The 21,693-nt window shown below is 42.5% G+C and overlaps 1 protein-coding gene and 1 non-coding gene across 10 annotated transcripts in view; one reads left to right on the forward strand and one right to left on the reverse strand.

Moving 5' to 3' along the window:
• LOC137439043 (uncharacterized) overlaps nt 1-21,693 on the reverse strand; it is a 330,944-nt gene that overhangs the window by 187,579 nt on the left and 121,672 nt on the right. For 6 of the 9 annotated variants that reach the window (XR_010986846.2, XM_068134659.2, XM_068134657.2 and 3 more), the window contains exons 11-13: nt 13,535-13,588; nt 10,912-10,956; nt 10,275-10,322 (exon numbers count right to left, since the gene is read on the reverse strand). Coding sequence is in view for 8 of the 9 variants with exons in the window: in XM_068134659.2 (XP_067990760.2) it covers nt 10,275-10,322; nt 10,912-10,956; nt 13,535-13,588 (147 nt within the window). In the remaining variant the exon portion in view is untranslated. The remainder of the gene's footprint in view (nt 1-10,274; nt 10,323-10,911; nt 10,957-13,534; nt 13,589-21,693) is intronic. The other 3 variants (XM_068134660.2, XM_068134658.2, XM_068134655.2) reach the window with 1 other exon arrangement.
• On the forward strand, nt 8,351-8,423 carry TRNAT-GGU (transfer RNA threonine (anticodon GGU)). Its single transcript has one exon. It is a non-coding gene; the product is annotated as a tRNA-Thr (tRNA).

Below are 21,693 nucleotides of genomic sequence, written 5' to 3' on the forward strand. Positions count from 1 at the left end.
GTGTATGTTAATGTTTCTTTTTCGCTTGAGCAATGCCAGGTACTCCAGTGAAACGCTTTTATACTTTACTTGGGGTACAAATACAAATACAACTTTGCCTGGGGGGTAACATAGGCTATGTGGCTAATTCTCTTGTGGCCTCATTTGGCGGTGTGGGGGACGAGGAGAGGGGGGTAAATTCTCTATGTAAATGTGTGCCGTGTTGCACCACCTGGTGATGGTGGCAGAGGGTATTACAATTTCCTTCTTTTTACCTGTGCAACACTGAGATTATGAAGCACTCTTTGCACAGGAAAATTTTTACTCCTTCCCTTCCCCACCTCCCCCAAAATAGTGGGGCCTGTCAAAGCCACCCCCCCCCCCCCCCCAGAAAGATGTATAAGTAGTATATCTTTCCCTCTCCATCTCCCTCTCCCCTCCCCAGCCTCACCCACTCCCTCTCCTACTTCTCCCCAGCCCCCACCCCACCGGGTCCCAACCCCCAGCACCCCCAAACGTGTGTGTGTCCCCCCACGTGTGTGTGTCCGTGTGTGTGTGTCCCCGTGTTTGTGTGTGTGTCCCCGTGTGTGTGTGTGTGTCCCCGTGTGTGTGTGTGTGTCCCCGTGTGTGTGTGTGTGTCCCCGTGTGTGTCCCCGCGTGTGTCCCCGTATGTGTGTGTGTCCGTGTGTGTGTTTCCCAATGTGTATGTGTGTGTGTCCCTGTGTGTGTGGGTCCCCTTTTGTGTGTTTGTGTGTCCCCGTGTGTGTCCCTGTGTGTGTGTGTGTGTGTGTCCCCGTGTGTGTGTGTGTGTCCCCGTGTGTGTGTGTGTCCGTGTGTGTGTGTCCCTATGTGTGTGTGTGTCCCTGTGTGCATGTGTCCGTGTGTGCGTGTGTCCCTGTGTGCGTGTCCCCGTGTGTGTGTGCGTGTGTGTGTGTGTGTGTGTGTGTGTGTGTGTGTGTGTGTGTGTATGTGTGTATGTGTGTGCCCGTGTGTGTGTTTGCATATTGGGTCAATTAATTTGTTCACCAATCAAAAGGTAGAAGCAGATTGTTCTTTTTAGATCTAAAGCTCAAAGGTCAAGGCTGCATAAAATCATCAATTTTCATTTTGTATGTTTTTTTTAACCAATTTCGTTATTTTGAGCATATGGAAGAAGAGGGAAGAAGAGGGAAGAAGAGGATGTCTGAATACAAACGGACGTGGACGGGCTTTGCAATTTCAGATGCTTTCTGGTTTAGCAGTTGTAACTGGTCCTACACCCACCACCCCCAGCACCCACCCCCCCAACTCCAACCCCCCCCCCCCAAACCCCCAACCATTCCAAATGGCATCATTCAAATTCGAAATTAATACTGTAACGTCTGTGGGGGGTAGGCAATACCTTAGTCCAGGTAGAATTGAATTGGAAGTGTGCTCTGAGTGTAGTGAAGAAGAAGAAACCCTCATGTATCATAAGTAGAGATCCGGTAGACCGTATGTCATGGAAGAGCGTATCTTCGTTCCCATCATGAGGGGTGGGATATGTTAATTAGCTAGGGATTAATGGTAAATCCCCTGTATGTAATGGCCTCTGTTATTTTTCCTCTGTTCCACATGACACATGCAGCACACACACCTAGCCAGGGAATCGGGCATTAACCACACTAAATAAAAAGCGACCGGAAACCAGGCATCGAACACTACCGCTAGTGCCGCAGCCGCTACATCACCACCTCAATCAGGCAGGCCGTGGGGCCGTGCCCCGAGGAGTAGTGATTGGTCCGGGAAAGATTGGCGCAAAGACTGCTAAGATGGGACTGTGGGATTGGTGTAGCAGGCACGGATGACGTCAGAGCCCCGAGTATAAAAGAATGCTCTGTCCGACGTTTTCTCTTTCTTCTTGATTTCCTCGCATGTTCTGGGTTTGGTGGCGAGCGGTCATCTCCCCGACATTTTGCGCTCTTGGCCTCTCCTCTTCTTCATCTTCTCGTGGCTGGCTCTGACCTTCTGGCTTCGGCAGTGAACAATCACGATTTGATATCTCACTCTGCTTCGGGATTTCACGGCGAGCGGTCGGAGTTCATAGCGCTCCTGCGCGAGGGGAATTCATTGACGAGCATGTGAACATTTCGTAGTGCTCTGTTTGCGCAAGATTCGGATTGAAGGCACGGACACATTTTCTTTTCCTTGGCACGTTGGTGCTGGTGAATGAGATTGATTGGAACAAATGGGGGCGAGTGGGACAAGCGCGGCCTGCTCATTTTGAGCTCGGGGCTGGAAGAGCGAGCTGCGTGTCAAGGCCGTTCCCGCGCACAGACTTCGCGCCAATGAGCGGTTTCCCACCAAGGACACGGGAACCGGGACAATTCCTGACGAGATTCAAGAGCAGCTCGGAGCTAAGTGCCCACAAATAACACACATTTATTTTAACAGTTATTTTTTCCCATTGTTTGTATTTGAGTCTGCATGGGGGCGCTCCAATTAGGAATTTCGTTTTATCGTGCATTCTTTGTTGCCGGCATATTCTTTAATAAAGCCGGTATTTTGTACATTTTAATCCTGTGTTGGCTTGGGATTACTTATCCAGGTGCGAAGAAGTCGGGTGGAAGCCGTCCAGGTAAGTTCGTCATCCACCTTTCCCTCGCGTGTAAATAATACCGTCATTTTTGGATTGAACGCCTTGGAATAAAGCTCGTTTGGTCATCCGTGTCACCCTGCGGTGTTCACTACAGGGTAGTCACACGACAATACTATACCATTAATACAACAAAATACAATGTTACAAACACTCGTGAAGTAAACGAAGATAAACGCCTTTCTAACATAATATCCAATAAAGACGAATCTGCCGGTGAGATAGGGCGGAGACTCAACACTTTGTGTGTATCGAAACTCAAAATCATCATTGTATTGAGAAATTTATGAAACTTCCCATTTACGAGATGACACCTGCCGGGACCACAAAAGGTTCCACAGAAAGTTTGGCGGGGCTAGCCCCAAAATGAATGGAGTAGTTCGGGGACGGCCAGACAGACACTCCTGTTATATAATTGGTTCACGAGCTATCAAGTGTGTGCGTCTGTCTGTCCACAGCATAACTACCCGATGATATCATCCGATCTTGATGAAACTTGGGTGGGAGGTTGATATCATGATCTAGTTGTGTCCTGCGGAGAGTGGGCGTATCGCGCCCATTGTGGGCGGAGCCACGCCTGAAAAAGATGTCTTTTTAGGGGGTAATCAATTTCAAGCTACATCTTTTCGGAGGGGTTTGGTGGAATCTGACAGGGGTTTGGATATTTGGTTAGGCCAATGTCATGTGTCTAGCCCCACAGAGCTCGATTTTTCATTTTCGCCCCAACGTCAAGGTCACAAGGTTCCGAAATTTAGAAAAGTCGATTTTTGATGGTTTTATTACATTGTTCGCTTCCTGATAGGGTGAAATGTCATACATTATCTTATATTATCACATACATCATGAAATACAAGTTTTTCAACAAATTTCAGAATCCTCGACCTTTGACCTTTGAAGGTCACAAAGGTCAAATTTTCAAAGTTGTCGGAATCGAACCGAATTTTCGGTATAGTGTAGCTATCTAACCTCATAACTGATTATACATTATTTTCTATCTCATTTCAAGGTCAGTAACCTTCGTTTTGACATTTCCAGGCCAGCACCACACACAATTACGTACAGCTGGCTCTTAAAAGCCTGTGCACGCAGCGCATTGGGGCCCTTTGTAAATAGGCATGTACACTGCATGTCGGGTACATGTCGGGCATGTCGGGCATGTCGGGCCCGACACCTGCCACGTGGGCCCCCGAACCCCCAGTCCAGGCCTATTTCGGTTATAGTCCGTCCTTTGTCATTGAATACCGCTTGCTCGTGAACCATCATCGTCTACTGACTTGTATAAAGTGTAAATTCACTTAATATATAAAATATTTATTTTCCTGCAAAAAGTGTAAATTCATATTTGTGGCAAAGGAGAGACGTATCAGAAAAGGTAAAAATTAAGATAGAACAGTTTACGGTCTGTATCCCACTGATAGGCCGGATCTGGATTCGGACCTCAACCAAAATCAAATCAGCTTGTTCTTGTCACCTAACCAACTCAGCTGACAAGTTTGGGGGAAAAATCCATCAATAACCTTTTGAGAAATCCTGCTCACAGATAGACAGTCAGACAGACAGATAAACCGACAGACAGTCAGACAGGGGTGAAAGCATAACCTCCGTCCGACTTTGGTGGCGGAGGTAAAAAAAAAAAAAACGATATTCCTTTTGAAATGCATTTATTAAGAAACATACCAAACGTGGAATTAATGGGTTGATTCTACAAGAAATGATGATATCAAAGAAAGACTTCAAAGATCTTCCAGTGAGTGTGATGATATGTCAACCTAAAGTGAAATAGTTTGCACATATTGAAAGAATGGAGGAAGACGAGTGAAAGGTTATAAAAGAGCAGGATGGACAGTCAATCAAGAACTAGAAGCCAGAGGTTAGACCAAGAACCAGATGGAAGCAAACAGTGGAAAAGGAGCTAATGGAAGCTGGAATTACTCTGGAAGATGCACATCTCATGCAAGGCAGGAACGGGTGGATAACTCTGGTTCAGGCCTTATTGCTGCATAGCAGCAAGAAGAAAGAGATATAGACATCGTCCTCAAGGGGTCCATATTGCCACAGCCTCTAACAGTGCGGGTCTTTCAAGAACAAAAATAAAGACAAACCATTTAAAAGACGGATTTGTAAAATTTATTTCTTCTTGTTGACTTCCCAATGGCTCCCGCTTCCGTTGGTGACATAATAGTTAATGAAAACAATTTTTTTGATGTCGCAGCGACCCTTGTTTGATGTCGCAGCGAAAGCCAGATCCACCACGTTACCAGTACATGAGAGCTTCACATCACGGACATTGTAAGCTGTTACTACACCCTAGCAGCACTGCTTAACACAGTCCATCCATCCTTCTGTGACGTCTTAAAACAAACAACCGCAAAACCCACAGCCAGCAGCTGGCAAACAGAACACAGTCTCTTTGATCACGACCCAAACGCTGGCTGTTTGCTAAAGATTCCACTTTTTGAATGGCTCATCCCCCAAAAAAACTACACTGAAAACAAGTCACAAAAGCTCAATGGTGGAAGAACGAGTAACAACATCACACTGTGACAATGTCGAATTATTATTTGAAGAAACGGAACGGAGAATTTGGTGGTGCGATGCCACAAGCAGGTCGAGTTCATCTTGAGGACATTCCTTGCTGAGTAGTGGATGCTTTCCAAGACGTTTCCTGCATTTCCTTGTGAGAGTCGAATGAAAAAAATAGAGCGATACACTTTCCATCCCTGAAGGCATTAGGACACGACTTCCTTATGTTCTTCAAAGTAATCTGTCTTTACCTTGTCCAACTGCGGTGTGGGAGTCCGATTCGACTCCCACCTGTAGTGAGATGTTTCTCTTGTAAATAGAAGGTGAGTTATCACCTGCATCTTGTTTCAAAGTTGTTTTATCAAGTTTTCATTCTCAGGAGTAATAAATGTTATTTGTCGTTTCTGTTTAAAGATGATGGCAAATTTTGAATGATGGTATCTTCCACTCGTTTTTTAATCCACACATCTCATGACACACCAATCATTATAATCTTCAAAATATTTCCAATATAGGTCAAGAGTATAATTAGTGATAAATCTTTGAGTAATCTGCATTATGAATTATAGAAATTATGTGTTGCTGTGCTTAGAAATACTTAAAGGAATAACGTTTACATCGATTAATCTGTGCAAAGATGGATTATAATATTTCTTAAAACCATGAAGCTTTGGTTCCAGGAATAGTGGAATGCCAGAATCACATAATTTCAACACATCGTTTCCAGGAACAGTGGAATCCTTTTTCCAAGGTGCTTATCTCTTATGGTCTGTTAAGCATATGTGAATTGGTGCCTGAATGTCTCAGCTTCTTCTGCCTCTGCTTTCCATCTTCCCTACCTCTTGAGGCCTCAGAGAGAGCCCAACCCTGCTTTCATCATTCTCAAAATACTATAAAAGACCCAAAGTTAGCTAAGACCGCAGAAGAGATTGGATGTCATGCTGGGTTTCTTGGCTGTGTAACTTGATGTATTTTGGTGCCGGCTATTGTTGTATTCGCTTGTACCAACTGACTCTTCTCCTGATAATAAATCTTTAATAATCGTTGGTGGTGTGTACGGACATTTGATCTGTGCATATCTTCATCAGCAGCCTAGACTTTGATGTAACATCATGCATTGTGGCACCTTGTAAAATGTACAGTACAAACTGAAACAGACCAATAATCATGTGACACTGTATTATAACCACTAGCAACGGTACCCGCCCTATGGGCGGGGCTTCAATTGAGAGGCCAAAATGAAAAGGCAAAATATCAGAAATTGAAGACTTTTTTATTTTAAACGATTTATATTAACATCCGTTAAATCATATCACACGCAAATCATGAAAATCTAAACAGTATTTGTAGAATTTCAATAAAAGCCAAATCACTGTTCATATCCGTAAATATCATTCCATCGTGTTTGGAAAAACTGGAAAATTTGAAAAATTGGAAATTGGAAAAATTGTAAAATTGGAAAAAAAATTGGAAAAACAATGTAGCCTATTTTACTCCAGGGGGTCCCAGGATTACCCACTCAAAATTTAGTTGCGATCGGTTCGGCCGTTTTTGCGGCACCTGGGAACAGACAGACAGACAGACAGACATTTGGTGAATTATAGTAAGATGATCCACCACCGAGCGGCCTACTCCAGTCCAATTCAGGCTACTCTCAACTCCAAATGAGGTTATTTGGCATCATTGCCACACTTCGGCATACTCGAAACGCTTGTCAAGCCATGAGGATCAAACCCACACCGGTCAATAGAGTAAGAAACAAGTCTTTAACTGCTTGACCAAACAGCCAAGAAAAATGAGAGTGCAGAGTGCAAGGTGATAATGACAAGACCCATCAACTTGTTAAAAAAAAAACTCTACAAGTCAATACAGATAGACTATAACAACACGCCATCTTGTAAATAAGTACAATACAAGCTGATGCAGAAAAACAATAACTAACACATCAAATACTTTAGCAACATCACCGAATTAACAGCAGCACTGATGCATATATATATAAACATTTACGCGCACGCACACACACACCTCAGAAAGACGAAGCCGCCTCAAAATAAATACAGTATGTCTGTGACACGAGCATGGTTAAAGATGGCCGCACCAACATATATGCACTTGTTGATACTTATGTTTGACTCATTACCAAACACACAAACCAGACTCGGTGACATAATTGTTAGAGCAACCTCTCTGAGTCTGGGAGGTTGGTGGTCCGAACCCCGACCGAGTCACAGCAAAGGGTTTAAGAATGGTTTGTGCTGCTTCTTTGCTTGACCCACAGCTCAGTTGCCAATCACCGAATGGCCTCCTCCGGCATTGAAATTTCTTATAAGGAAACATGTTATTATTATTATTATTAACATTATTACAATAGACACACACCCACGTTTCATGCTGAGAGGCACATGAAAGGTAGAACGGTGCATTGTAACAAAGGTAACATGCAACGAGAGGTGGTTCCGCTGGACGCCATCTCTCGTGAAAGCAGTGTCGCCCATTTACCCGCAAAGCAGTGCTCACACGGAGAGCGGCTGCAAAGCAGGTCTGCAACCGCACATGCTCAAACGACCCCAGAAAAGGCAATCAATGGTGGAAACATCATTCCAATGAAGCAAAATATATGCTTTCCTGCAATTTAATAGTTACCAAGTTACCGCTGAGCTTTGCTCGGATTACAGGGGCCGTGCTACAATGGTGTCCTCTGTATACACTCTCTTTAAAGATTATTACAAATCGAGCAAATTAACAATATTTAACGATATATCGAAAATATCGTAAACTTTGCTCCAATTCAGACTGTGGAAATGATGGAATATTATTTGCAATATCGAGATAAAGACAGGATCATACGGTTTAGGAAATGACGCTTTTGGGAACCAAAATGTCATTTGCTTGGGAATGGTGAGCACAACTAAGAAGAAGGCAAATTTACTTTCAAGTAGCAATTGTTGGCTTCACAAAGAGGTAAATTGAGCCAATTAAATTTAGATTGATGAACAGGATTAAATAATTAAATTGATATGTGTGGGAAAATTCCTGGTCTGGACCACACACCAGACCACACACACATTTCCCCACACATATCAATTTAATTATTTAATCCTGTTCATTAATCTAAATGTTTCACTACGCCCCCAGTGGTGTTTATAATAGCAGACATGGATTTTTCCCCCCCATTGGAGGAAGACCCTCTCGTGTTCAGGCCGTTGGTGCTCCTATGGTCGGCAGCGAGTCGCCCAGATAGCTCAGATGGCAGAGCACTGGTACGGTTTTCCAGAGGACCTGGGTTCGATTCCCGGTCTGGGCATGTAATTTTCCCACACGTATCAATCCAATTAAATTTGTTTTTATCTGAGTCCAAATGATAACCAAAACATCAGAAGATGTTAAAAAGCAATCAAAGCCAACCACAGGGCCACAAACTGACCTCATTCATTGAGACTCTAACAATTCCAGATTGTTGGAACTTGATCTGAGCTTCGGTATGGGATCCCCTTATAAATAGGGAAATTTTCACCTTGGACTATAACCTTGGAATATTTTCACCTTGGAATATAATATAACTACTTGTGCCAAACCTCGATCATTCATCTGCTATTCTTTAGAAGTTCATGCAAGGGTAGAGCATCTTGTCAATTTAACTTATAATCCGAAAGGGAAGCAAATCACTCAGTTACACAGAAGTGAATGAGTCGCCGGGAAGCACCATCTTGACTCCCACCCTATTCAGCTGTGCTTCCCTTTTCCAAACAGGCAATTTAAAGTGAAAATGCCAAGTATGTTTAGTCAGGTGGATTTCACCCAAAACATTGAAAAAAAATGTTTTGGAAGCTCATGAGAAAACTTATCCCAGAATGCAAGGTGCCCAAATCGCAGGAAATGGAGTCTATTCCCCAGGGATTTACCCAAAAATTCACCTTCGGATCACAGCAGCAGGAGCCTGCTTCCCTGCATTCCATGGATACATGAATAATCATCTGGATTCAGGATGCCAATTTACAACAGTGTGTGGCAGGCTTGATACTGATGCGGAATTTGAACATCGAGATGTTTCGGGTACTTCTTTGTCATGCAAAGCTACATGTTCCGAAGGCCAGAATGTGAAATGCAATAAAAGAGAAACTATTCCAACCTGCCTGGCCAAAAGAACCCCAAAAGTACAACCCAAACCCGAATTCAAATGTCACCTCGAATATGTCGTCGATTAGCCGCAAGTTTCATTTGGTTTGAACCGCATCATTTCCCCTTCCCTTGATTAATGTCGCATCCCAATATTTAAGTGTTCATATGGGTTGTTCCGAGTCATCGCGAAGATTTTCAATGGGGTGAAGAGTAATCAAAAGTCTGGGGAATAATTAATTGTCAATCCGTATCCTTGTGGGCGTACCGATTTATCAACCACATATGTGTATGATAGATCACAGCATGTTTAGTCCGGTACATTCATCACTGTCAGATAGTGGTGGATATTGAGGATCAATCTCATCATAATTTCGTCTGAAATGCACGCCTTCGGATGGGACCAGGAAGTCCTGGATAAACACCTTGGAAGTGGATAGGTTCTGCTGTGCAGACTCCGGACGTGATGGCTCTCGGTTACATGATAGTGTCTTTACTTTTAAGGACCCCATCAAATGGAGTCATATGTAGAACTTTGAGAATTAGACAGATCTTCTCCTTGAGTTTGGAAACAATTGAGGATCTTAGTGCATATGATTAGTAGGGGAAAGGGGGTACTGGTGTGCACTGGGACATCCCCCAATGCAGATATTCTTGACTGATGATATGAAAAGTGCCAATGTGGTGGTTTTAATATCAACAACACATTGGCTGAGAATATCTGCTAGTTGGTATGACCAAATGCACCCCAATGCCCTTATTTATCCCTTTCAGATGTTCACTCATATCCACACATTATTGGTTAAGTCAATACACTGAACACACATGCGGAAGGCCATTTTAAAACAGGAGAGGGCTTGTATTTTTTGGCAAGGCAGTGCATTACGTGTCTAACAAACAAATAAGTCGGATAAATAATTATACAGCACAGCTTGACACTATTTTGAACCCTGTCCTGCAAGTGATACATTGCGATTTTGCCTGTGACTAGGCCAAGGCTTTTTCAACTGAAGCCTTAAGGCCTTTATTCATCACTTACGCCATCCAGACCAGGCAGGTAAGGTTTCCCTGGGGAACCTGCCTCACCCTGCAAACACGCACACACACGCCATGCCAGGCCCCCGGCCCAGTGCATCAGAAATTGACCAAAATCTGCACTTCCAGGAAGCCTGCACAAGAATCCTGCAGGGCACAAATTAGGGTCCACTACACAAAGTATAATGCCATCGTTATTTTCCGGATTTGCTTCCAGAGTGCCCCTGCCAACTTTGAGCTTCTAAGACTAGAAGAAGAAGTACATAATGCACTTCAACAGTAAAATATATATTCCATAAAACAAAATCAGTTTGTTGAGGTTTAATCTGCTTAGCATTTGCAAAATCCTGAATCATAACAAGAAATTGGAACAAGATGTGTCCCATCAAACACCGGGTGCTTTCGCTAAAACAAACCTAAAAAGCATTCATCAGCTGCCACGGCAATTCCCAGTAATTTGAAATGTTTCGCATTCAACATTTCATCTGGTGCTCTTCCAAGCAGCTTTACAGAGATTGTAAGCGAGGCACTTTTAGCTCAAGGTTTCAGAAGACGGAAGAGACTTGCATGGACCACTGATGCATACAAGGAACCCAATAATATACCCGTCCAAAAAACGTACTGATCCTAAAAAGCTTTACCGTTTCCGTGACGGGGACTCGCTCTCCCTTGATTCCAGCACGGTGCTGAAAGAACATGAACGAATGATTGGTTAGGCCAAAAAGCTTCTTTTTTAATGTAATTATATCCATTTGATAACTGTGCATGTTTTGCCTTCATGGTAACTGTGCATTTTCACAACGAGTGATGCAGGAAACGGAACCGACAAGCCATTTAAAGGCCAACATCACACAGGATGGGGTGACCCTTCTTGGATTCCGAAACATTATTTTGGCCTGTACAATTTAAACGAATCAGAAATGTGCAGGAATGCAGACAGATACATGATTTGCAAATTAAAGCATCATGGATATACACACACAAGCCAGAAATTGAAGAAATGCAATACGATCCGCCCGTCTCTTCTTGACTTCGATGGAAACGCGGCTTGAATGCAAAATCGTTGAGATATGGAGGAGAGGCATGATGCCCTCTGCAAAGAAACCGAATTATCTCTCCCACTGTGACTTTCTCTGAGATATATCAGCAGAAATATCTGGAAAGGTTCAAAAAGAAATTTTTCTCCCAATCTCAACGTTGAGGCTAGATCAACAGAACCAGGAAATCACACGCACACTTGAGCTGCAGATAAATTGAACATTCTGTTCGTTAATTTAGAGCCAATGTGGAGAACATGGAAATTTTACAACCACTGTCAATTTAAAATCAAACCATGGGAACAGACACCAAAGCATTGTCAATCATGAATTTAAACAACAATGTCGAAGTTCCAGAGTATATCTCACAAGCAGGCGGAAAACCTTTTCAAACGTGAAAAACAATTAACGAATTAAAACTACGCAAAATTTCAACAACAGCAAGAAGATGAAATGAAAAAAAAAACTGCATTACATTTTTGACATGAGGTCAGGGGCGTCTCTTTCGACATATCTTGAGCTTTCGGTGCAGTCTGGCATTCCGCCTTGCGCTCCAAACTCTCTGCTTATGGAATCCAAGGCCAACATAACTCTTGCATTACTGACTTCCTTCACTCTCATAGTCAACGTGTAGCTCTCAATGGAACCCTTCCTCATCCTCTCCCTCTAAAGGCTGGAGTACGCCAATGCAGTGTTCTCGGCCCCCATCTTATTCCTAATCTTCATCAATGAGCTCTCTGACTCTGGAAAACCTTGTTTATCTCTTTGCTGATGACATCCCTCATCCTTCTGACAGACAGGCAACAGCCTCTTCCCTCTCCTCCGACCTTGACAAAATTACAATCTGGTCAAACACCTGGAATATGTCTTTCAATCCTGAGAAATCCTTCTCCCTCATTCTTTCTTTCTTTCTTTCTTTCTTTCTTTCTCTCTCTCTCTATCTCTCTCTCTGTCTCTCTCTCTGTCTCTCTCTCTCTCTGTCTCTCTCTCTCTGTCTCTCTCTCTCTGTCTCTCTCTGTCTCTCTGTCTGTCTCTCTGTCTGTCTCTCTCTCTCTCTCTCTGAAGTTCAGTCACCCAAACTCTTGGGTTTCATTCTCAGCCATGATCTCTCTTGAGAAAGCCACATTTCAAAGTTGTCCTTCAAAGCCAGAGACCGACTGAGCATCCACCGTCATACAAAGTCCTTCCTTAGCACACCTGAGCTCCTATCCATCTACAAGACTTTCATCCACTTGATGGAGTACTGCTCTCCCCTCTGGGCTGGCTACCATGCCTCACATCTTGCTCAGCTTGACGTCATGGAAACCAAGGCTTGCAAATTATTGGAATCTCCAGTGATGAAGCTGAGTCTATGGGCCTATCATTTCGCCATCTCCGACAGTTTAGTGGTCTTTCTGTCTTCTTCCGCCTCATTTCTGGGGTTGCACTCTCTCCCGTCTCTGTGCTTTGTCCTCCCACCCACTCCCGGATCTGCAGGACGCACGTGGTCCACCAGCAACCCTTTCCTAGTGAAACTGCCTAAATCCAGAACCACTTCTCACCTCCAGTCATTTATTCCTCCTTTTTCCCACCTGTGAAACCACCTTCCATACCCTCTTCAATCTCATTCTTCCATCCAGGTCTTCAGGACAGCTGTTTATCATCATCTCATGTCTCATGTCTCATCATCCCCCATCCAAAACCATGACGTTTTCTACACCCGTTAAACCACCGCCCACCCCATCCAAAAACCTTGCTTTTGTATCCATCTTGTCCATCCCTTGCTTTCACCCCTACCACTGCATCCATTGGTTGTCCTTCTCCATCGACTTTCTCCCTCTGCCCTGCGGTTGGCGTTTCCCCTTTCTCGTGTTGTTCCCTTTGCTATGTTGTATCTTCTGTGTCCGAACTCTTCCACGAGCCAAGACATTTTATATGTATATAATAAATGTTTCGATTTTTATCTTTACCTTATTTCCTGACAAGCATGTACCCATGGAAATTCCGTGTAATATAAAATGTTACCTCAACAATATTATGCAAAGAGCAGTTAAATAAATCATGGGAATTTAATATTGTCCAGGTATGTGCTCCCTAAACTCTCCCCAACCCCAAGAACACTGCAGTATTATTTTTGAAAATTAGCTTGCTGAATTGCAACAATTTTCACCAAAACTTTACACGAGAAAGAAGCCAAGGTTGCTCAAGTGGAGGGAGAGGAAGGGTGGTGGACAAGAAATGGTCTTACCGTTGGAGGTATGTGTCTTTCTTGCACAGGAACTCCCTGCACAGCTTGATAGTTCTGCCAGACCAACAATAACGTAATCCAAGAAGGATGGGGTGGGGGGGAGGGAGAGGGAACAAAAGTACCATTATGATATAGAAAGCATTCATATTTGGTTGAAGCAAACAATGAGAAATGCTGTCAAAAACTAAAGAATGGAGTAAGTGCACCTTGTAAAGATAATGTCACTTGTCATAAGAAGAAAACTAGAACGACACTCTTCGACGACACAATGTCGACCGATATGCCTCCGCCCACATTATTACATCATTATAATAAAATAAAATAAAAACCACCGTTTAGAGGCCATTTTTCCCCGCAAAGCGGGGGTTGGCCTTTTCGGGGACCGTGGTTGTTGTTGTTTTTTGGTCCCCTTTTTGAAGCAATGTTTTACGGCCGGATGCCCTTCCTGCCGCCAACCCTGTTTGTCGCCTTTTTACGATAAACAGGGAATTACCAGTGAACTGGTACTCAATTAGCCGACCTCGGAAGGATGAACAGGCTGAGTCAACCCCCCTGGCGTTAATTCAGCGATCGACCGGGATTCGAACCCAGGATCCTTGGTATCCTAAGCTGGCACCCTAGCCGCTAGCCCAACACCAGGGGTATTACATCATTATAATACTTGCACCAATTTTGCGTTAAATCCATACAGCTGTTCTCAAGTTGTCACATTTTTACCTGACATGACCTTTGACCTCTTGACCCCAAAATTTAATCAGTTAATCTTTGCACCATTATACATATCTGTACCAAATTTGAATTAGACCCTTTTAGCCATTCTCATGTTATAGACCTATTACAGACTTTGACCTTTGACCTCTTGACTCCAAATTCTAATCAGTTAATCTTTACATCATTATGCATACCCGTACCAAGTTTGGTCAGAATCCCATCACTGGTTCACAAGTTATCACAGTAACAGGATTTTTACCTAACATGCCCTTTGGTCTTTGACCTCGTGACCCCATGATCTAATCAGTTCATCGTTACCTCATTATACATACCTGCACCAAGTGTGACTAAGATCCCTTCAGCCGTTCTCAAGTTATTGCGGTAATGAAAACCTATCACGGACGGACGGACGGACGGACGGACAACCGGACCGACAACCTGAAAACACAATGCCTCCGGTGACTTCGTCGATGGAGGCATAAACACGATGAGAGTTGGGATTCTGATGAAATCACATGTGGAGGACAAATCAGAGGAAAAAAATAAATTGCAGGCAGGCCTGCAGGGAGACAAAGGATTGTGACAAAGCATGAGCTGCAGGGCAGCCAGACAGGTTGCATCAGAGTCTGGCATTGCTTCCTTACAGGAAAAGAAATGTAATACTATCCAAAGGCAGTCTGCCCTGTATTTAATGAGACACAAAGTCACCCTGGAGTTGCTCTTTGAATCAAGTTTTTCTTCTCCTCATTATAATTAATTCATTACAACTTACATCGGTATGATAGCCTAAAGGTGCTTATGAGCCATCTAGCCTGGGTTACAAATTCGACACAGATCAACCTGGTGTTTCACATTCAGGGCGAGGCATCAGCATGCATGCCATCCATCGGAAGGACGTCAAGCCGGAGTATCCGTCTGCCAGCACTGGAAGTCGGTGGACATAAAACACCCCGGCCATGGTGTTTTTGTGAAGAGTTAGGTGAGTTAACACTGGCCAACTGAAAATATTCCAAACTAGAATGGCCCTCGGTAGAGCACATACCTCCACCAGGCTGAACAGTATCCCACTGATCGGGCGAATCTGGATCCTGACCTGAACCAAAATCGAATCGGCTTGTTCATGTCACCTAACCAACTCATCCACCAAGTTTTGTCATAACTTGTACAGAAATTTTTGAAATATCATGTTATATATAGTTTATGGCCTCATTTCTTAATGGAGAAAATTTCACATAAAAAAATTAAAAACTCCCCTATCCGGATTCGGATCTTCACCAAAATCCAATTGGCTTGATCTTGTCGCCAAACCAACTCATCCACCAAGTTTTGACAAAACTCGTTCACAACTTTCTGAGATGTCGTGCTATAAATTGTTTAATTGGCCCCATCTCTCAATGGTGACCAAAAAACACGAAATAAATTTTTCTAAAAATCTCGAATCCAAATCCGGATTTGGATCTTCATCAAATCGAATGGATTCGTCCTTTTCACACACCCAACCTGTCCACCAAGTTTCGTCCAAATCCGTCCGAACTTTTTGAGACCCCCGCTCTAGCAGGGAAAGTGGCCTCAAAATGCATGTTGTGTTGTATACTAGTTTTAGTCCAATTACGCAATGGTGAAAAAATACTAAAATTCTCAAATCCGGATCTTCACCTAAATTTGAACAATTCTTCCTTGTCACACACCCAACCTCTCCACCAAATTTCGTCCGAATCCGTCCATAACTTTTTGAGATACGGTGTCCACAGCCAAACAGACAGACAAATGGACACACAACCAAACAGGAGTGAAAACATAACCTTTGCCCACATTTGGTGGTGGAGGTAATTACTGCCACCTGCAGTCGAATATCAGGCTCGGTCAGTAGGTTTGTGAAAGGCTTGAGCAAAATTAATTTCCAGCTGACCGCACAACAAGGATGAATAATTGGAGCCTTTGAAGAAGTCAATACAACAAATCTTTTTTTATGCCTCCAGCGACTTCGCATTACGTTTTCAGGTTGTCCGTCCGGCTGTCCGTGATAGGTTTTCGTTACCGCGATAACTTGAGAACGGCTAAAGGGACCTCAGTCAAACTTGGTACAGGTATGTATAATGAGGTGAAGATGAAATTTTTAGATTTTGGTGTCAGGAGGTCAAAGGTCAGAGGTCTTGTTAGGTAAAAACACTGTTACCGTGATAACTTGTGAACCAGTGATGGTCATCTGACCAAATTTGGTACACTTCTGTAGAGTGATGTAAAGATGAACTGATTAGATTTTGGGATCAAGAGGTCAAAGGTCAATGTCTGTAATAGGTATATAACTTGAGAATGGCTGAAGTGATCTAATTCAAACTTAGTACAGGCATGTATAATGTAAAGATTAACTTATTAGATTTTGAGGTCAAAGGTCAAAGTCTGGAATTGGTCTGTAACTTGAGAATGGCTGAAGTGATCCAATTTAAATTTGGCATGGGTATGTGCAATGATGTAAAGATTAAATGATTAGAATTTGGGGTAAAGATGTCAAACGTCAAAGTCAGTAATGGGTCAATAACTCGAGAATGGCTGAAGTGATCAAATTCAAACTTCTTACAGGTATGTGTAGTGATGTAAAGATCAACTGATTCCATTTTGGGTTCAAGAGGTCAAAGGTTAACGGTCAAAGTCTGTAATCGGTCTACAACTTGAGAATGGCTAAACGGATCTAATTCAAACTTGGTACAGATATGTAAAATGATGTAAATATTAACTCATTAGATTTTGAGGCTCCTGAGGTCAAAGGCCAAAGGTCAGAGGTCATGTCAGGTAAAAATGTGAGAACTGGTGAACAACTGAAGGAATTTAAATTAAAACTTGGTACAGGTATGTGTAATGATGCAAACATGAACTGATTAAATTTTGGGGTCAATAGATCAAAGGCCATGTCAGGTAAAAATGTGATAACTTGAGCACAGCTGAAGGGATTTGAATCAAACTTGATACAAGTATTATATTTGATACAATGATGTAATAATGTGGGCGGAGGCATATCAGTCGACGTCGTGATGTCGAAGAGTGCTGTTCTAGTTCTCATAAATAATAATTTTGAGGTTCGTGCAAGAGCTGGGTGACAGTGGAAGAGGGATTAGTGCATCAAGATGGAGCAGGGGAAAACATGGCAAGAGATGGACAAGCAGGCAACAAAAGAGCAGAAATATGGTGCATATGGACAGAACAGGGCAGAATGGAGTAGGTAGAGAAAGGACAAGCAAGCAGACAGAAAAAACAGGGTAAATATGGATGTTAAAAAGCATGGTAAACAAGAAAAAGAGCAATCGGAGATTTCAAACCCTCACCAGGATGTATTTTCAGTGGTTTTTAAGGCTTTTGTTTTAAAACAAATATGGCGGCCGAACCATGTGACCGACGACGTCATCATTATTATCTTTTTTTTTTTTCTAAACTAATTTATTCCTAGATTATGCTCAAGAAACTTCATCTTGATCAGATGAAGTTTTGTACTTGTAGAATTATGACGTCATAATGGAGGAACCTATGACATCATCATTAACATATTTTATTCCCCATGGAGAATTCTTTACAATGAGCCATGTCTCAATTTTTTCTATTCAGCGCTTTCCGAGATATAGAGGTGCAAATTTTTTCGATTTTTCCAAGATGGCGGCCGAACCATGTGACCTATAACGTCATAATTATCATAAAAAAATTATACAAGTGGAGTTGCACCTATTGTGAAAATTTCCTGTCAATCCGACCAACGGTTGCAGAGAAAATCATATTTATTCTGTGCGGACAAACAAACAGATGAAAATCAGTCAGACCAAGGATTTGCCGGAATATGCTTTTTTTTAAATCGGCCATTTTGATCATTAAAAGTAAATAATGACCTCTGCCAAAGTTCAAACAACGTGGGTTTAATCTGTACATGAGAGAATTCCACATAGCTATTTGGGCGGTGTATACGCTAACAGAGCCCTGGTGTTGGTATAGCGGCTAGGGCGCCAGCTTAGGATCCTAGGATCCTGGGTTTGAATCCCGGTCGATCGCTAAATTAACACCAGGGGGGTTGACTCAGTCTGTCATCCTTCCGAGGTCGGCTAATTGAGTACCAGTTCACTGGTAATTCCCTGCTTGTCGTAAAAGGCGACAAAAAGGGTTGGCGGCAGGAAGGGCATCCGGCCATAAAACATTGCTTCAAAAAGGGGACCAACAAAAACAACAACAACCATGGTGCCCGAAAAAGGCCAACCCCCGCTTTGCAGGGAAAAATGGCCTCTGAAAGTGGTTTTTAAAATATATATATATATATATACGCTAACAGATCGCTGTCTCCATCGATCTTGCCACGGCCGTAACACCTATCGGCTCAAAATCCTTTTACCTGTTGACTTAGTAGTTTTTACAATGAAGGAAACACGTATCGGGAGTACATATGACATAGCGATTGTGAATGTGACAGCTCTGATGCGTCTTTCGCTTCGCATCGCAGTGACGGCGAGCACCAACATGGTGGCTGTAAGATTAAAATCTGGCTTCAAGCCCCCTCACCACCCAAAATCTATTCCGGCGAATCTATTCCGGCAAGTAACAAACCAACCAACCAACACACTTGCCGGAATAATTCCGGCAAGCAACCAACCAACCAACATGCTTGCCGGAATCTATTCTGGCAAGTAACAAACGGACAAACAGACAGGGGTGAAAACATAACCTACATCCAACTTTGGTGGAGGCGGTAACGAAATCAGCATGAAGATCCCAATGAAAATCCGCCTCATCGCGGCTTCATTTAAACCGTCGAATCCTTCCGCTGTATCTCTCCGCCTCGCCCTGGCTTTACGCTGCGGTCACGATTTTCACGTTTTGGGTGACATTGAGCTTGGCCTTGGGCCTAGAGCGTTATAAACTGGGCATAGTCTATTCCAAGACAAAGCAAATATGTGTGTAAAGTATGGTGATGCTATGTGCAACGATGTAGACGTAGTACTGCGCACAAACAGATAGACAAACCATCCAACCAACATACTTGCCGGAACCTATTCCGGCAAGTAACAAACAGACAAACGGACTCAAATGCAATACCCTCTCCTCTGGCAAGGGTAAAAACCACAGTTAAAAAAGTAAAAAACAAGATGTCATGCAGAGCACGATACTTGCAAAATCCACACCCCCTCACAAAAAGTTGCCAGGTACACATCAAATTGTCCATTTCATAAAGATTAAAATTGATGATCTTAATCAAAGCTCGGGTCAATCCGTTTGAAATTGATTATTTTTCGGATGAAAATTGATGTTTATATAACTGACAGTTGACCTTTTGATCTAAAAATAGTTGGTTTCCCAATTCAGTGATGCCCTATGCAATTGCTGTTTAATTTTCAAGGTAATAGGGTGAAATTGGTGATTTTTCAGATGAATTTGATGATTTTAGAAGTTTGACCTTGAGTTGACCTTTGGCCTTTAGACCTCAAAAATAATTGCTTTCCCAATTCAATGATGCACTAGGCAAGTGTTGTTTAATTTTCAGGTTAATAAGATGAAAATTGGCAATTTTCAGATTAATTTGATGATTTTAGAAGTTTGACCTTGAGTTTACCTTTGGCATTCTGACCTCAAAAATAATTGCTTTCCCAATTCAATGATGTGCAATTGCAAATGATGTGCAATTCAATGATGATGTGCAAGTGCAACTATGTAATTGCTGTTAAATTTTCAAGTTAATCGGATGAAAATTGACAAATTTTCAAAATAATTTGACAATTTTAGATGTTTGACCTTGAATTGACTGACTTTTTGACTTCATTTTTCATGATGATAGGTTTAGAATTGTAACATGTAGGCAATTGACAGACAAACAAACACACAGGCAGACAAAATAACACACAAGACCAACCAATCTACTTGGAAAATCTTCGATTTTGCAAGCCATAAATAGATAAAAATAAAACGACAAAGCATCTGAAAATGCAAAACCCATCTATCTGTATTTTGACGGTCTATTAAACCGTCTATTTTGTCCGTTTGCATTTTGATGTCTTCTTTTTCTTCCATATGCTCAAATTAAAGGAAACAGTTTTTTTTTAAATCCAAGATGAAAAATGATGATTTCATGCAGCTTTGACCTTTAGATCTAAAAAAACAAAAAACCAATCAGCTTCTAGGTTTTGATTGGTGAACCAATTCTTTGACCAAATATGCAAATTCTTAAAATTCCAGGTCAATTGGACGAAAATTGACAATTTTATGCAACCTTGACCTTTTGATCTAAAAAAAACAATGAGCTTCTAGCTTTTGATTGGTGAACCAATGCAGTGACGCAATATGCAAATTCTTAAAATTTCAGGTCAATTGGATGAAAATTAACGATTTCATGTGATGCTGACCCTTGGACCTTTTGACAAAATTATTAATTTGCCTTCTCTGTATTATCATAATAAAGCTTTGGTGAACATTTGATGACAAAACCCAAATGTAAAAAAAAAAAAATTACAGCCCAGACAGACACACAGAAGTGATTGCAAAACCCCGTCTCCTGTCGTGCAAGGAACGGGCTAAAAAGTACAGTGAACCATAGAAAAGTCACAGACAGCTAAAAGGATGATAATAAGGAAAGTAAAAACATCATATCATTTGACTTAGACTTGAACAGAAGTTGAGGTTAAGAATTTCTTGATGTTCAATAGGAAGTCGAAGAATATACTTTGTTAATACACAGATTTGAACAACTCCTTTATTTGTTACTAGCAGGAGTACTTGGGTGGGGGAGGGGTAGGGGGAGGGGGAAGGGGGAGGGAGGAGGCAGGAGAGGGAGGTGTGAGGAAGGGAGTAGGGAGAGTGGAAGGGGGAGGGTGCGAGAGGTGAGGAGTGAGGGAGGGGAAAGATATTCCACATATACATCTTTTGGGGGGGGGGGGGGTGGCTTTGACAGGCCCCTCCGTTTTGGGGGAGGGGTGATGAGGAGAAAACATTTACCCATGCAAAGAGTGCTTTAACCTTAGTGTTGCCCAGGTAAAAAAAGGAAATTGTAATACCCTCTAACCTCAGTATTGCCCAGGTAAAAAAAGGAAATTGTAATACCCTCTGCCACCAACACCAGGTGGCACGACACGGTATACATTTACATGGAGAATTTACGCCCCTCTCCCAGTCCGACACCCCCGCATGAGGCCACGGCCATATAGCCTATGTTACCCCCCAGACAAAGTTGTATTTGTATTTGTACCCCGAGTAAAGTATATAAGTGTTTATAGCTGGCGTACCCAGCGTTGCTCAAGCGAAAAAGAAACATTAACATATTTGAAATGAGAAAATCTTACGATAATTCACCAAATGTCCGTCTGTCTGTCTGTCTGTCTGTCCGTCCGTCCGTCCGTCCATCCGTTCGTCCGTTCGTTCAAAGGTACCGTAAAAACTGCTGAACCGATGGCAACGATATTTTGGGTGGGTAATCCTGGGATCTCCAG

The sequence above is a fragment of the Myxine glutinosa genome, chromosome 13 (genome assembly GCF_964187855.1).
Source record: "Myxine glutinosa chromosome 13, kmMyxGlut1.1, whole genome shotgun sequence".
NCBI lineage: Eukaryota > Metazoa > Chordata > Myxini > Myxiniformes > Myxinidae > Myxine > Myxine glutinosa.